The sequence below is a fragment of the Ornithorhynchus anatinus genome, chromosome 2 (genome assembly GCF_004115215.2).
Source record: "Ornithorhynchus anatinus isolate Pmale09 chromosome 2, mOrnAna1.pri.v4, whole genome shotgun sequence".
Classification (NCBI taxonomy): Eukaryota; Metazoa; Chordata; class Mammalia; order Monotremata; family Ornithorhynchidae; genus Ornithorhynchus; species Ornithorhynchus anatinus.
The window spans coordinates 10945957-10960993 of NC_041729.1; the positions used below are offsets into that span (position 1 = coordinate 10945957).

At 41.6% G+C, this 15037-nt stretch overlaps 1 protein-coding gene across 2 annotated transcripts in view; it reads right to left on the reverse strand.

Moving 5' to 3' along the window:
- Positions 1–4221: 4221 nt before the first annotated feature.
- ADGRD1 (adhesion G protein-coupled receptor D1) overlaps positions 4222–15037 on the reverse strand; it is a 367284-nt gene continuing 356468 nt past the window's right edge. For both annotated transcript variants that reach the window (XM_029058449.2, XM_029058448.2), the window contains 2 exons: positions 11000–11092; positions 4222–7073 (listed from right to left, as the gene is read on the reverse strand). In XM_029058449.2, coding sequence (XP_028914282.1) covers positions 6978–7073; positions 11000–11092 — 189 coding nt within the window. In that variant the 3' untranslated portion in view covers positions 4222–6977. The remainder of the gene's footprint in view (positions 7074–10999; positions 11093–15037) is intronic.

The following is a 15037-nucleotide window of genomic DNA, read 5'->3' on the forward strand; positions in this document are numbered from 1 at the left end:
TCTAGTGGTGATTGGAGACATTCAGAAGCAGGAGTGGGTAAGCACCCCCAAAACTACTCTTCCTATGATATATGACCTTAGGCAATGGAGGATATGGCCATCTCATAAGCCGTAACATGTTGACAATTCCATTATAATTCCATTATTGCTGCAACTACATAATGGATCCAGCAGGCCTCGTTCTTCTAGCTTTTAAAAGCTTATCTTTCCTAAGGAACTCAGGACTCTGGCTTTCAAATTCTCTAATCCTGTTGGTCGAGTAGGTAGAATTCATGTAGGAAGAGAAAAAGGATGGATTTGAGAGGTCTGATAAAGGCAGAAAGTAAGACCTATATTGTACAATGTGGGGAAGTTCTTTAGCAGAAGGAAAATGGTTGAATAGTGGCAAAGGGGGAGAACAGGTAGAATGTTCTCAGAACAGCTAAGGAGCATCAAGGCTAAGGGTCTTTCTTGAAGCCACATATTCAGTGTTGACAGAAAGACCCACAGAGGTGCTTTATCGTGCTTACTGGAAAAAATATTTTAATTTAGAAATCATTATTTGTCTGGATGAATTTGTGAACTAAATAATTATTTTACAGATGAGGAATTTGACTGAAATCCTCACAATTTGAGAAGCAGTATGGCTTAGTGAAAAGAACCCAAGTTTGGGCGTCAGTGGATCTGAGTGCTGTAACCCTGGGCAACTCACTTCATTTCTCTGTGACTTAGTTTCCTCATCTGTAAAATGGGGATTAAACCCCTATTCCCCCTTCCTCCTGAGACTGTGAGAGCTAGGTGAGAAAGGGACTGTGTCCAACCTAATTATCTTGTATCTACCTCTTTGTAGTACAGTGTTTGGTACAAAGTAAATGCTTAACAAATAGCATACTTATCATTATTATCATCAGCACATAACTTTTGAAACATTTTAGAGAAATTACAATTTTTAACATGTGGACGACTTTGAATTTTTATAAAACAACTTTTAGAATTCAATGACAATTAAAATTTAACATTCAGATGCTGCTTTAGTTCAGATTTATTTAAATAACCTATCCTTAAATACCTGTCATAGTTGGAACTGGGAATTGCTAGTTTTGAGAATTTACAAGAGTGGAGAGCAGAACTGATCCTATTTAAGGGAATGAATACTGAATTAAGCTCCCTCTGTCAACTTGTTGTGGGCTGTTGCTTGTACTGTCCCAAGGACTCAGTGTGGTGACCCTGCACACAGTAAGTGCTCTCTCCATCACCTTGCCCCCTCCTCCTCTCTCCCTTCTCTCTTTCCACTGCCCACCCTGCATGCTCCCCTCCTCTGCCGCCCACCTCCTCACCGTCCCCCATTCTCGCCTATCCCATCCACCCCTGGGCCACGCCCTCCCACGATCCTGGAATGCCCTCCCTCCTCACCTCGGCAAACTAATTCTCTTCCCCTCTTCAAAACCCTACTTACAGCTCACCTCCTTCAAGAGGCCTTCCCAGACTGAGCTTCCCTTCTCCCTCTACCACCCCCCTTCACCTCGCCGCAGCTAAACCCTCTTTTCCCCCCATTTCCCTCTGCTCCTCCCCCTCTCCCTTCCCATCCCCTCAGCACTGTACTCGTCTGTTCAACTGTATATATTTTCATTACCCTGTTTATTTTGTTAATGAAATGTACATCGTCTTGATTCTATTTATTTGCTATTGTTTTAATGAGATGTTCATCCTCTCGATTCTATTTATTGCTATTGTTCTTGTCTGTCCGTCTCCCCCGATTAGACTGTAAGCCCGTCAATGGACAGGGATTGTCTCTATCTGTTACCGATTTGTATATTCCAAGCGCTTAGTACAGTGCTCTGCACATAGTAAGTGCTCAATAAATACTATTGAATGAATGAATGAATACATTTATTTGATTGCTGTGCAAATAGTGAGCACTCAACAAATAAAATTGAGTGTTTGATCAAACTAGGCTCCATGACCCTCCCTCTGGGGAATCCAAAAGGTTCAGAGCTGCAACTGACCCTCGGTAGCCCCAGTACCAACAGGGAAGCAGCAAGGCCTAGTGAACAAAGCCCAGGCCTGGGAGTCAGAAGGACTTTGGTTCTTATCTCGGCTCTGCCACTTCTCTGCTGGGTGACTTTGGGCAAGGCACTTCGTGTCTCTGTGCCTGTTACCTCAACTCTAAGATGGGGATTCAGTCTGTGGAGCAGAGACTGTGTCTAACCCAATTACTTTGTCTCCTCAAATCCAACAATTACTCTCCCCTCCTTCAAAGCCTTATTGAAGCACATCTCCTCCTAGAGGCCTTCCCAGACTAAGCCCAACCTTTCCTCATCTCCCACTCCCTTCTGTGTCACCATGACTTGTTCCCTTTGCTCTTCTCCCCTCCCAGACCCTCAGCACTTATGTATATATCTATAATTTATTTGTATTCATGCCCATCTCCCCTCCTCTTAACTGTAAGCTCATTGTGGGCAGGGAATGTATACGTTTATAGCTGTATTGTACTCCCCCAAGTACTTAGTGCAGTATTCTACACACAGTAAGCACTCAAAAAATACGATGGAATGAATTAATGAATCTACCCCAGTGCTTGGCACATAATAACCACTTAATAAATGCCACTATTATCATTATTATTATTTTATTATACCAAACTGGAGCTGAATTAAAATAAGCCTGACCAAATAATACTGGAATTTTCAGGATTGGATTGTTTATAATTATTTATTTGGAATAATACAAAATCAGGGTTTATTAGGATTATATGGCAAGATTGCATTGAATCTAAGTAAATTTTATTGCTTTTTGGCATGTCTTTTTGTAAAAACTTACAAAATTTAAGTGAAGAGAATATAATTTTTTTTTTATTTCTGAGTAAGCATGAAAATATCAAGCCCTTACATTGGTACATGGGTAAAGATGCTGATTTTTTTAAATATGTCTTTATAATGTTTCTTTCCTAAGGTCAGTGCTGGAGCAATAAAATTAAGGATGACATTTTATAATATCCACAGTGTGAATTTTATATGAATAAGGTTTTATGAATTTGGAGGTTGAATAAAATGTGTTCAGTTTAAATACTATGTTTCCTAGATATTTTCAATAGGCTTCTGAGTATCAACTCTTAAATTTACTAAAGCTTGAACCCTGAGATTAATCTTCAGTAGAGTATTACAAAAGTTCTATACTTGTTTCAACATAATGTAGTACTTTTGATTTAAGTAAATGAAGGTAAACAATTATTTCAAAACATTTTCCACATTAATTCCATTTTCTTAAAAAAATGGGTTTTTTTAGACTTTCATTTTTTATAATTTATCTGAGTAATGCTAAGACATTTTTGAAAGGATTTTCTCAGTGGAAAAAAATCAATTTTTTACTAGAATCTGCATGATATACACATGTCACTAACTATATATACACATATATCCCCCTCTCAGGATGGCACCTGGAAACTTTCCAGTACTCTACCAGACTTGGCTACGGGAAGGAGAGTCAAGCAGAGGTGTACCTGTTCCATTCCTAGCTTGGTCAGTGGTTACCAAGTGGAAAGCAATCTGCTACAGCTCAGATGTCACCTATCAGGGGCAGCAGCAGCAGCATGGGAAAGAGTCAAGGGCAGAGACTCAAGTTAACTGAGCGGATCAAGGCAATGGTAAACCACTTCCAGATTTTTACCAAGAAAACAATATGGATCCTCTAGCAGAATGATTGCAGATGGAGGAGGGACATTCTGGGAGAGATGTGTCCATGGAGTCATTATGGGTAGGAGATGACTCGACAGCATAAGACAAGGCATATATATCCGTTCTTTTTATTCAAGGTCGCTCCACTGACAGAGACGTCTAACTACAGTTGCAAGCAAAAGGCTGATAATAATAATAATTTTGGTATTTAAGCACCTACTATATGCCAAGGACTGTGATAAGCTCTGGGGTAGGTACAAGACAATCAGATCAGACAGTCCTTGCCCCACTTGGGGCTCACAGTTTGAAGTGGAAGGAGAACAGGTCTTTAATCCTCATTTTACAGATGGGGAAACTGAGGCATAGAGCAATGACCTGCAGACTGATGATAGGGACATATAGGAGGTACAGAGATCAAAGGAAAGTTCCTTGGAGTTGTGACATGATTGTGGTTAAAAATGTGCTATAATCTAGCAATGATATTTATTGAGCACATACTGTGTACAGAGCATAAAAGGTCTTGTCTTAAGGCTCCTAATTTCAAAAGAAGTATGAGTCAACAAGTTACTTAAGAAATTATTAGGACTTTATTTTGAAAAACACTGCAATATTTTATTGGTTATTGGCATTCATTATCATCTGTGACAATCTCATAAACTAACATCTCATTCTATTAAGATTTCATTAAGATTTGTCTTTTTCAGAATTATTCTGTCCTGATGAAATATTGCAGAAGCAGAAATATACAAGCCTATAAATAAATTGCATTACTTTACCTTAAAAAAACAAGATGGAAAAGTTTAGAAAGGGTCTATTGCATATTTATCTTTCAATGCATTTGCCGGACTCTGGAAGATTTAGAAAAATACAGGTTTGGAAATGAGGAACAAATCAATCTGAAACAGAGAACATGTTCTTATTACTTACTGATTTATCAGAAATTAAAGAAGCCAAAATCCCAAGTATCAAAGTTTTTAATACAGTGATATAACTGCTAAATTCACACGAATGTAACAGATACAATATTACAAGTAATTCAATTTTCAAATTGCAAATTTAAAATACGGAACATAGTCTGTATAAAATCTAATTGTTTACTGAATAAACTAGAGCTATCTACAATAGTTCTCATATATGGGAAAACCACATCTATCTGTCCTATAATACACTTTTCTCAGAGTGTAAAGAGTAAAAAATAACATTTTCACAATTCACTGTGTTTACTGATGCAATTTGGGGACCACCTAAAAATCGCTCCTGGATAGACAAGAGATTTAACCCCTCAATAACATGCTGCTATTTCTCAGATTTGAGTTTTGCTGACGGCCCTTGACACTCAACATCTCAGCTCAAAACTCCACATACTCAAGGTGAGTGAACAACAAGGAAAAAAAAAACCCCACAAAAACACAAGTCCCAATTCTAGAAATGTAATCTAATGACTCAAACTTATCAGTTTCAAGTCCCTGGTCTTACACTAGAGCTAATAGACATGAGCAGTGAAAGGGTCTAAATCCATATCCATGGTCACAGTTTAAAAGATAACTTGCTCTAGTATCAAAAATAAGTTTAAATATTTTGCCCCCATCTTCACAAACACACTGAACTCTCATCACAGTATGGTTAGCTTACATCCTGTGTCCAAGCATCCTGAAAGTTCTGAGATCATATTACTAGATCAAACACCCACCTGGTTACAACAGCTTGGCTTACATACACAAATGCAACAAAGTTTCCATTTCTTAAAGGGCTTAGTCAGAGTCCATAAATTAAAGATAGTAGCAGATGATATTTTGGTTTTCATACTATACTTTGCCTTCATCCCTGGTTCTCAGACAAACAACAACAACAAAAAAATCTCAAAACGATGAGCTTAATGGTTTATTAACCATTTGGAAACAGCGTGCCACTTAGGAGGATTTTTTTTTTCCCCACTGTTAACATTGGCTAATATTGTGCCCATCATAATTACTCGTTAGAAAACATATCAATAAATGGGTGATCTATAAATCCTAAATGAGGGTGGAGAATAATAAGTTTGAAAACATGGATTACAAAACAGCTTTAATGGTGATGGCCCACTGAAGAGTCCTGTCATATTCAGGAAGAATGCGATATGGATCTTTTTCAACTAAGAGGCTGCATCATTTGAATAAAGCTGTTGAAGGTGGATGACTGTATTTAAGAAAATCGACTGTGGAGCACACACAGGCTTAGGTGCAGTCTTACTGTTTCACAGTATCTGATGACTTTTGCTATTTGGGGATTGATTGGTTTATTCTTTAGTGGAAACTCCCCCTCCCCGCCCTCTACTCAGTTGATCGGTTTGCCAGCAGTACAGGCTAATTCAGTGGGTGAAAAGTGCTTAGTGATTTTAGCTGAAAGACTCACACAACTCTAAGGAAAGCATTCTGCCAACAGACAAACATGGGCAACGAGGGAAGTTGCATTAATGAGCTCAGAGCAGCGGGAGCCTTCTGCATTATCTTGTAAAAAAAATAATGCTTTGATTTTGTACAATCGATGAAGATTTATACATTTAAAAATGTATAAATACTGCATTCAGTGTGTGTGCATGTGCATGCATGTGTATGTAATTTAATATATACATACCTCTTTTACACCCAATATCTACCTGAGTTGGATACTGGGTGTGTTTGTGTAGGAATATGAGTGTGTGTGTGTTAGGTATCACACAGCACTATCAGAACATCAGCTTCCCTGGTTTTGAATCTCTGAAGTAGGATGAAAGGCTAAGTGTAGCTTCCTCATAGCATTCAAATGGATTTCTGTTCTCTTTTCTGCTATTTTCAGTATTCTGTGTACTTGCCTTGGAATAAGTGAATTACTCAGGAACAAACTAAGAATGAACATCAAAACAAGAATAGTTCCACAGTCAAATCACCATAGCCCACTTTTCATTTCTATCGGATCTTATTTTTCAGGATGAAATGGACCTGTCGGAAAATCTGACCCCACCGTCAAATTGGCAAATCGGGAATGAGTTAGGCAGCAATAGCCAGCTTTCCATGTACCTAGCGTTCTCATCGTCAGATCAGACATCCAGTGTATAATCGGTTTATAGTTACTCTGCAGGAATTGCTATTGGTCAAGGGGTGGATTCTGTCGCACATGAGAAAGTTAGCATATGAGGACTGATCAGATTACCCAACAAGCAATGCAGTATTTTCCCATTTCCCAGCCTGTGATGGAGAGAGTGAGTCATTCTGGAAATAATGATGAGAATATTTGGAGGTGTCTCTAGGGGATGGGAGACCCCATGGGATGGCCTGCTCTGCAGGCAGAAGGAAGGCCGATCTCACGTCACACGGCTGATAAGTCGATCCTGTTGGCGGAATTGGTGCTCTTGTCCCATGTGTTCAGCTTTGTGGGAGCCGTACCAGGCCTGTTTCCATTCATCTGGAAATCAAAAACACATTATCAATGGCTGCCCAGGTGCAGTTCTCCAACAGGAGAGATCTGGAACATCGTTTGTGAGGGAAAGAGGGAGATGGTATTTGCTTACGAACTGAGGGTGTGCTTGGCCACTTAATTCTCTATACCTCAGTCTTTTCAGCTGTTAAATGGGGATAAAATACCTGTTCTCCCTATTAGACTGTGAGCCCCACTGGGGTCAAGGACTGTGTCTGATTGGTTTATATATATCTATATTTTGAGGGGATGGGGAGCTTTTTTTGAAGTGCTTACTATGTGCCGGTCAGTGTACTAAGCATTGGGTACATACAATATAATCAGGTCAGATTATCTCGGGTCATAGTAAGGACTTTATAAATAACATCATTATTATTTATGATTAGGTGCTTCTCCAAGCCACACACTCCTCCTTCAGTCAATTTCACCGTCAGTAGCTGCATTTTCAAATAGGAAGGACAACTATCTCTACCTCACTGCAATTTAATTCAGAGCCATCACAGCAAAGGAAACCCATCCCTCAGCTCCTCTAGCAAATGTCTGCCTCCCAAGCAGGAGTGGGTGAGTTGGAGCCAAAATGTGACCCCAAATGACTCCCATTCATCCACAGATTCAGCCCTTCGGTCTCCCTCGGGCAGTGGGAAGAAACTGCAGAGCTTTCTTTCTGTCAAGGTTTTCTACTTGAAGTTGGTGGCTCCTTTAATGGATGAAAACTGGACAGTCTTTTCCCTTTATCAATCAATCAGTGGTATTTGAGCCCTGAGTGCAGAGCACTGGATTGGGCTATTGTGCTTATCCTGTCCCCTAGTCGAATTCAGCGTGAGGACAGAGGCCAGAGTCAGAGCTGAGGGACTCCTTTTGCCCAGGAGCACTTGGATGCTCCTCCTACCAGTTTGTTCTATAGTTGTGTGCTTTTATTTGCCCTACAACTTTGCCCTCTCCTCTGCCCTGATTGAGCCAGGAAAGAAGAACCCAGTAACATCCTGGCCCTGTGGCACATAGGAGATAGCCTTTGAAATTGCAGCAAGATGTGTGTCGCTTTACTGATGTCAATCACACAGTGATATTTACGGTGCAGGAAGCAGCACAGCTCAGAGGAAAGAGCACAGTCCTGGGAGCTGGAGGACCTTAGTACTGATCCCAACTCTGTCACTAGCCTGCTGTGTGATCTTGAGCAAGTCATTTCCCTCCTCTGTGACTCAGTTACCGCATATGTAAAATGGGGAATGGATAATATGTGTTCTCCCTCCAACTTACAATGTGAGCCGCATGGGGGACAATCAACCAATTGTACTGATTGAGCGCTTACTGTGTGCAGAGCACTGTACTGAGTGTTTGGGACAGTACAGTATAACAGAGTTGGTAGGCACATTCCCTGGCCACAAGCATCCTACAGTCCAGAGGAGAGAGGTGTTAACGTAAATTAATAAGTAAATTGTGGATATGTACATAAGTACTGTGGGGTTGAGGGTTGGGTGAATGAGGGTTTAAATCCAAGTATAAGAGTATGCAAAAGAGACATCGGAGAAGAGGAAATGAGGGCTTATTTGGGGAAGGCCCCTTGGAGGAGATGTGATTTTAATTAAGTTTTGAAGGTAGAGAGAGTGATGGTCTATTGGATATGAAGGAAGAGGGAGTTTCCAGACAGAGGTAGGATGTGGGAAAGGGGCCGGTGGTGAGTTAGATGAGATTGAGGTACAGTGAGTAGGTTGGCAGAGAGTAGCACGGTGTGTGGGCTGGATTGTTATAGGAAATCATAGAGGTAAGGCAGGAAGGGGAAATGAGATTGAGTGCTTTAAAGCTGATGCTAAATGGTTTCTCTTTGATACGGAGGTGGATGAGAAACCACTGGAGGTTCTTGAAGAGTAGGAAAAGGACTGGATGGTTTTGTCGAAAAATGATTTGGAAAGCAGAGTGAAGTATGGACTTTAATAGAGAGAGACAGGAGGTAGGGAGGTCGGCAAGGAGGTTGATGCAGTAATCAAGTTGGGCTAGAATAAGTGCTTGGATTAATGTGGTAGCGATTTGAATGGAGAAGAAAGGGCAGATTTTAGTGATGTCGTGAAGGCTGAACTGACAGGAGTTGGTGACAGAGTGAATATGTATATTGAATAATGGGATGAGTTGAGAATAGTGCCATGGTTATGGGCTTGTGAGACAGGGAGTAGGGTGGTACTGTCTACAGGGATGGGAAAGTCCAAGGGAAGAAAAGGTTTGGGCAGAAAAGTGTGGAGTTCTGTTTGGGACAGGGACTGTGTCTGGCCTGATTATCTTATATCTGCCCAGGTGCTTAGTGAGGTGCTAGGCATAGAGTAAGTGCTTAACAAACACAATAATAATCATCACCAACATCATCACAATAACGACTATTTTTATTGTGATTATTATTTACTGAGCTCTTATTACAGATGGCGCTTGGGGATAGACAACAGAAACTGTAGTTCTATTTGCTAAGTGCATGCTATTGCCAAACACTGGGTAAGACACAAGATAATCAGATCAGACATAATCCCTCTCTCACATGGGGCTCACAGTGTAAGCAAGGAGGTGGAGGAGCAGATATGAAATTCTCATCTTACAATTGAAGAAACTCAGGCACAGAAAGGTTAGGTTTCTTGCCCTAGGTCACACAACATACATGTGGCAGAACTTGGATTAGAACCCAGATCTCCTGCCTCACAGTCTAGTGCTCTTTTTCACTTGGTCAAGCTGCTTCTTGCAAGTTAAAGATATGACTCCCACCCTCAAGGAGTTTCAGAGAGGAAGGACAGGAAGGGGTCAGGTATTTTATAGTGGCCCACAATCACTGTGTTTTCAGAGGGAGAGATCTCGAGCGTAAAGCTTTCAGAACACTTATGGGGATCTCTAGAGCAGTTATCCTTTAGGAATTAGTGCTTTCTCCACCCACTGAGGCCTTCTGAAAGGAGCAAGGGCTAGATGTCAGAGGACCTGGGTTCTAATCCCATCTCTGCCATTTTTTAAAAATAATTTTTTAAGTGCTTACTGTGTGTCAAAGACTGTTCTAAGCACTGAGGTAGGAACATGTTAAGAAGGTCAGAAACAGTCCCGGTCCCACCACCTGGGGCTCACAGTCTAAGTAGGAGGTTAGAACAGGTACTGAATCCCCATTTTACAGTTGAGAAAACTGAGGCACAGAGAAGGTAAGTGCCCGAGGTCACAGAGAAAGTAGCTGGCAGAGCGATTGGCAGAGCTGGGATTAGAACCTAGGTCCTCTGAATCCCAGGTTCTTGATCTTTACACTAGGCCACAGTGCTGCTAGGTTACCTTGGACAAGTCACTTCACTTTTCTGGGCTTCAGTTTCCTCATCCCTAAAATGGCAATTCAATACCTGTTCTCTTCATGGCCCACCGACCCCAAGACTATACACCCCATGTGAGACAGAGACTATGTCTAACTTGATTATCTCATATCTTCACCAGTATTTAAATGCAGTGCTTGGCACATAGTGTGCACATAACAAACACCACCATAGTTAATGGACTGTGGAGGGGTGGGCATTGAGAAGCAGTATGGCCTATTGGATAGAGCCCACGCCTGGGAGTCAGAAGGTCTTGGGTTCTAATCCCTGCTCTGCCACTTGTCTGCTGCGTGACCTGAGGTAAGTCACTTCACTTTTCTGGGCTTCTGTTTTCTCAACTGTAAAATGAGGATTCAATATCTGTTCTCCTTCCTATTGAGACTGTGAGCCCCATGTGGGACAGGGACTATATCCAACCTGATTTGCATGAATCCATCCCAGGGCTTAATACAGTACCTGGTGCATAGTAAATACTTATCAAATACTACAATTATTATTATTATTGATTAGATTCCCCCACCCCAATTTTGATTCCTGAGATCCAAATGACCCTAGAGGGAATAGGTAGATTAAGGCCCCAGGCAGAGTACTTACAATGTCTGAATTAAAAGGTTTCACGTTGACGTTGCGGATGGAACTGCTGGTGAGGGACCACACCTTGGTTTTATGCTTGAAGGCAGCTCTCACCTTGGATATCAAGAACAAGAGAACCCGTTAGAAGCTATTTTGGAGAATCCAATGAGTCACTGGGACACTGAGGCTGGGCACCCTCTTTCACCCTAGAAAGCAGCGTGACTTAGTGGAAATAGCATGGGCTTGGGAGTCAGAGGTTGTGGGTTCAAATCCCCGCTCTGCCACTTGACAGCTGTGTGACTTTAGGCAAGCCACTTAACTTCGCCCTGCCCCAGTTACCTTCTCTGTAAAATGGCGACTAAGACTGTGAGCCCCACGTGGGACAACCTGATTACCCTGTATCTACCCTAGCACTTAGAACAGTGCTCGGTACATAGTAAGCGCTTAACAAATATCATCATCATCATCATCACCTGGGTTCTAATCTCTGCCCCACCACTTGCTGTTGTGTGACTTTGGGCAAGGGTCTTTTCTTCTCTGAGTCTCAGTTCCCTCACTGCCAAATGGGGATTCAACACCTACTTGGACTGTGAGCCCCATGTGGGACCTGATTATTTTGTACCCACTCCAGTGCTTAGTACAGTGCTTGACACACAGTAATAATAACAATAATAATAATAATGATGGTATTTGTTACGTGCTTACTATGTGTCAAGCGCTGAGGTAGATAAAGGGTAATCAAGTTGTCCACATGGGGCTCACAGTCTTCATCCCCATTTTACAGATGAGGTAACTGAGGCACAGAGAAGTTAAGTGACTTGCCCAAAGTCACACAGTGGCAGAACCGAGATCAGAACGAACAAACCTCTGACTCCCAAACCCATGCTCTTTCCACTAAGCCATGCTGCTTTTTTAGTAAGCACTTAACAAATACCACAAACATTTTCATTCTTTCCCTTGCAGCTTTTCTTTCCCCTGCCTCCAGGGTGTTAGCCAGAGGACCCGATTAGATCGCCCCCAACTCTCCAATTCTCTAGGGGTGAGAAAGAAGTTAGAAAGATTCAGGCATCAGTGTAGCTCACATGGAAATTCTCCTACTACAAGAATTTCCCACAGGGAGACCTTCCACAAAATTTCCCAGACTCAATCATGATGAAACAATGGCACAGGATGTGGCTCATTTTCTTTTCTCTTCTCACAAAGTGGCACGATCAGTCAACCCTTCATGCTATTTTTTTTTGGTGAGGACAGAGTAGAAGAAGGAGAACTTCCTCCCAATATCTATCACCCACTTCATTGAACCAGAACCCACTAGGAATGTGTCCCGAGGGGCAGGTAGGCCCCGTTCTCTTATTTGGCTTTGAGCTAACGCTCCATTATCTAGGCTAATGGAGTGGAGAAGTGGCGTGGACAATTTCAACCGCAGGTAATATAATTTGGGGAAAGCAATGAGTAGCCCGGGTGGGCAGGAGGGTAAACAAAGTCTTTGGATCTTTCTGGTTGATAATGGCCGGCAGCTCTAGGGTCATGAGGCCTGCAGAGAGTTACTGCTGTGGATCGTGGGTCCCACAGATCACAGGCCATAGGGAAGGCTTACAAAACTGTTCTGAATGATTCACATATGTGAGTCATAAAAATGGAGACAGCTTAGGTGGGGGGTGATTAGCATTTTTAAAAAATAAAATCATTCATACCAGGGAAAATTTCAGCATTCCAGCATCTCAGAAGGTGGCACCCAAGAAATAAAGGTCAGAGAGTGGCTTAGTTGAGGGGAAGAATGCTCTAACCTTGTTTCTCTGAATGGCTAAATTCCTAGGTCATTCTTATACATTCATCCAGTTGATAATTCTGCTATACCATTTATCACTCCCCATGCTCCTGGTCTCCATCCCTCTTGTAAAACACAAGAAAATTAATATGATTTTGAAAAACTGGCAGGCCCCAAAGACATCCTGGCTACACTCTTCATGCAGTCAGACACACCACCCGCTGTGTTTTATAACATTTTTTCTCACACTTGGTTCATGTGTGCTGCCTGAAACATAACCCTGGAAATGAGCTATCTATCCCATGGGTTCCATGAACTTTGTCAGGGGTTTAACTCCCCCTAATCCAAATGGCTGGTGGTCTGGATGGTGCTCCACCCTAGCGGGTGAGAACCCAGAACAGTCTCTAAAAATTTGGGGTGTTTATAAGAGCCCAAAATCCACTGGCTTATTTGCATCTCTCAATAGGAGCGTCAAACAGTGTGCAATAAATAGTCTAAAAAAACACAGTTCTACTTCATTTGGGAGCATTCTTCCTGCCAAAGTCTTGGCCTCAAGGGAGGAAAGAAACTTTTCTCCTCCTTGGAAGAGTTTCTCATCTCCTCCCTGTTCAACTCAGGAGATGAATGGAGATTCATAGATACCAGGAGAGGAATCTGCTGGCATTTTTTTTTCCTTTTTAATTGAAGACATGACTTTCAGTCAATGATTATGTAACAGTTTAAGTATTCAGGTGTTGATAAGTAGTCCCGGGAAGCCTGAAATCCAGGCACTTAAAGCCAAAATGAAATCTTTTTTTTTTAAATTTATGGTATTAGTTAAGCATTTACTATATGCCAGACTCTATACTAAGTGCTGGGGTAGATACAAGCTAATCAGGTTGGATACAGTACATGGACCCACATGGGGCACACAGTCTTAATCTCCATTTTACAGATGAAGTAACTGAAGTCCAGAGAAGTTAAAGTGACCTGTCATCCAAGGTCACAGCAGATTAAGTGCTGGAGCTGAGATTAGAACTCAGGTCCTTCTGACTCCCAGGCTCATGTTCTATCCACTAGACCATACTGGTTCTCTATAACTGCACTCCTACTTTCTATTTCCCCAATCATCTGATGCCATTAAAAGTTTATTTGGAATGCCAGTAGGAAAGAACTGCCATTCCTGACTGAGCCCATAGCTTATCTCAGCAACTGAGCTGAGCCAAAGCAGATTTAATCTCTCCCCTAGTAATCACTGGATGACATTTTGGGGAGGTAAGTATTCATTCGTTCATTCATACAATTGTATTTATTGAGTGCTTACTGTGTGCAAAGTACTATTCCAAGAGCTTGGGAGAGTACAGTATAACATGACATCAATATAAAGAGCATGAGAATGATTCAGGCCCACAAGGTCTCTTTCACTCTTCAACAATACACTGAAGCTTACATACAACTCCCACGCCTGCCATTTCAACCTGGGAGACTTAGCCTTCCAGCAGCTTCCGATCACCCCAGACATGAGTTCCACGTTTCGGTTTGTTGTCTTGGCATTCACCTTCCATTTTGCCTCAATCAGTGAATGGTATTTATTGAAAGCTTACTGTGGGCAGAACACTATACTAAACACTTGGGAGAGTACAATACAGTAGAGTGGATGGAAACAATCCCAGCCGGCAAGGAGCTCACTTGATTCTATTTATTGCTATTGTTCTTGTCTGTCTGTCTCCGCCGATTAGACTGTAAGCCCGTCAAAGGACAGGGACTGTCTCTGTTACCGATTTGTACATTCCAAGCGCTTGGTACAGTGCTGTGCACATAGTAAGCGCTCAATAAATCCTACTGAATTAAATAGAGGTGGAGACTGGCATTAAATCAATTACAAAGAGGGGGAATGGGAGACTATAACTCTGTTGCTCTTCTTTTCAAGAACATATTTGCCTTTCCCCCACCTAAGTTTACCATTCCCAGTCCAAGTCTTTTCTCAAGTTTCCCCAACATCTCTTCTCCTTTCCACTCTGACACATCTCTCTTTGCCTTTTGAAATTGCAGCTTAAATCCACTTCCTCCAGGTTGTCTACAAGCCTTGATCAGTCCGTTAACCTCACCTATCTCTCTCAGTCTTTGACAAGAAATCAGTGTTTGGAAGATTTTTTGTTTTCAAATTTGAATGACACAAGTTAGATGAAATGCACAAAGAAAGGGGAAAAGATACACAAATGAAAACCATGTCAGGAAATACCATATCTCACATGCCGAAGCTGATTTAGATTTAGACTCTAAAATACTTGGACAGACACTTGGCAATAATT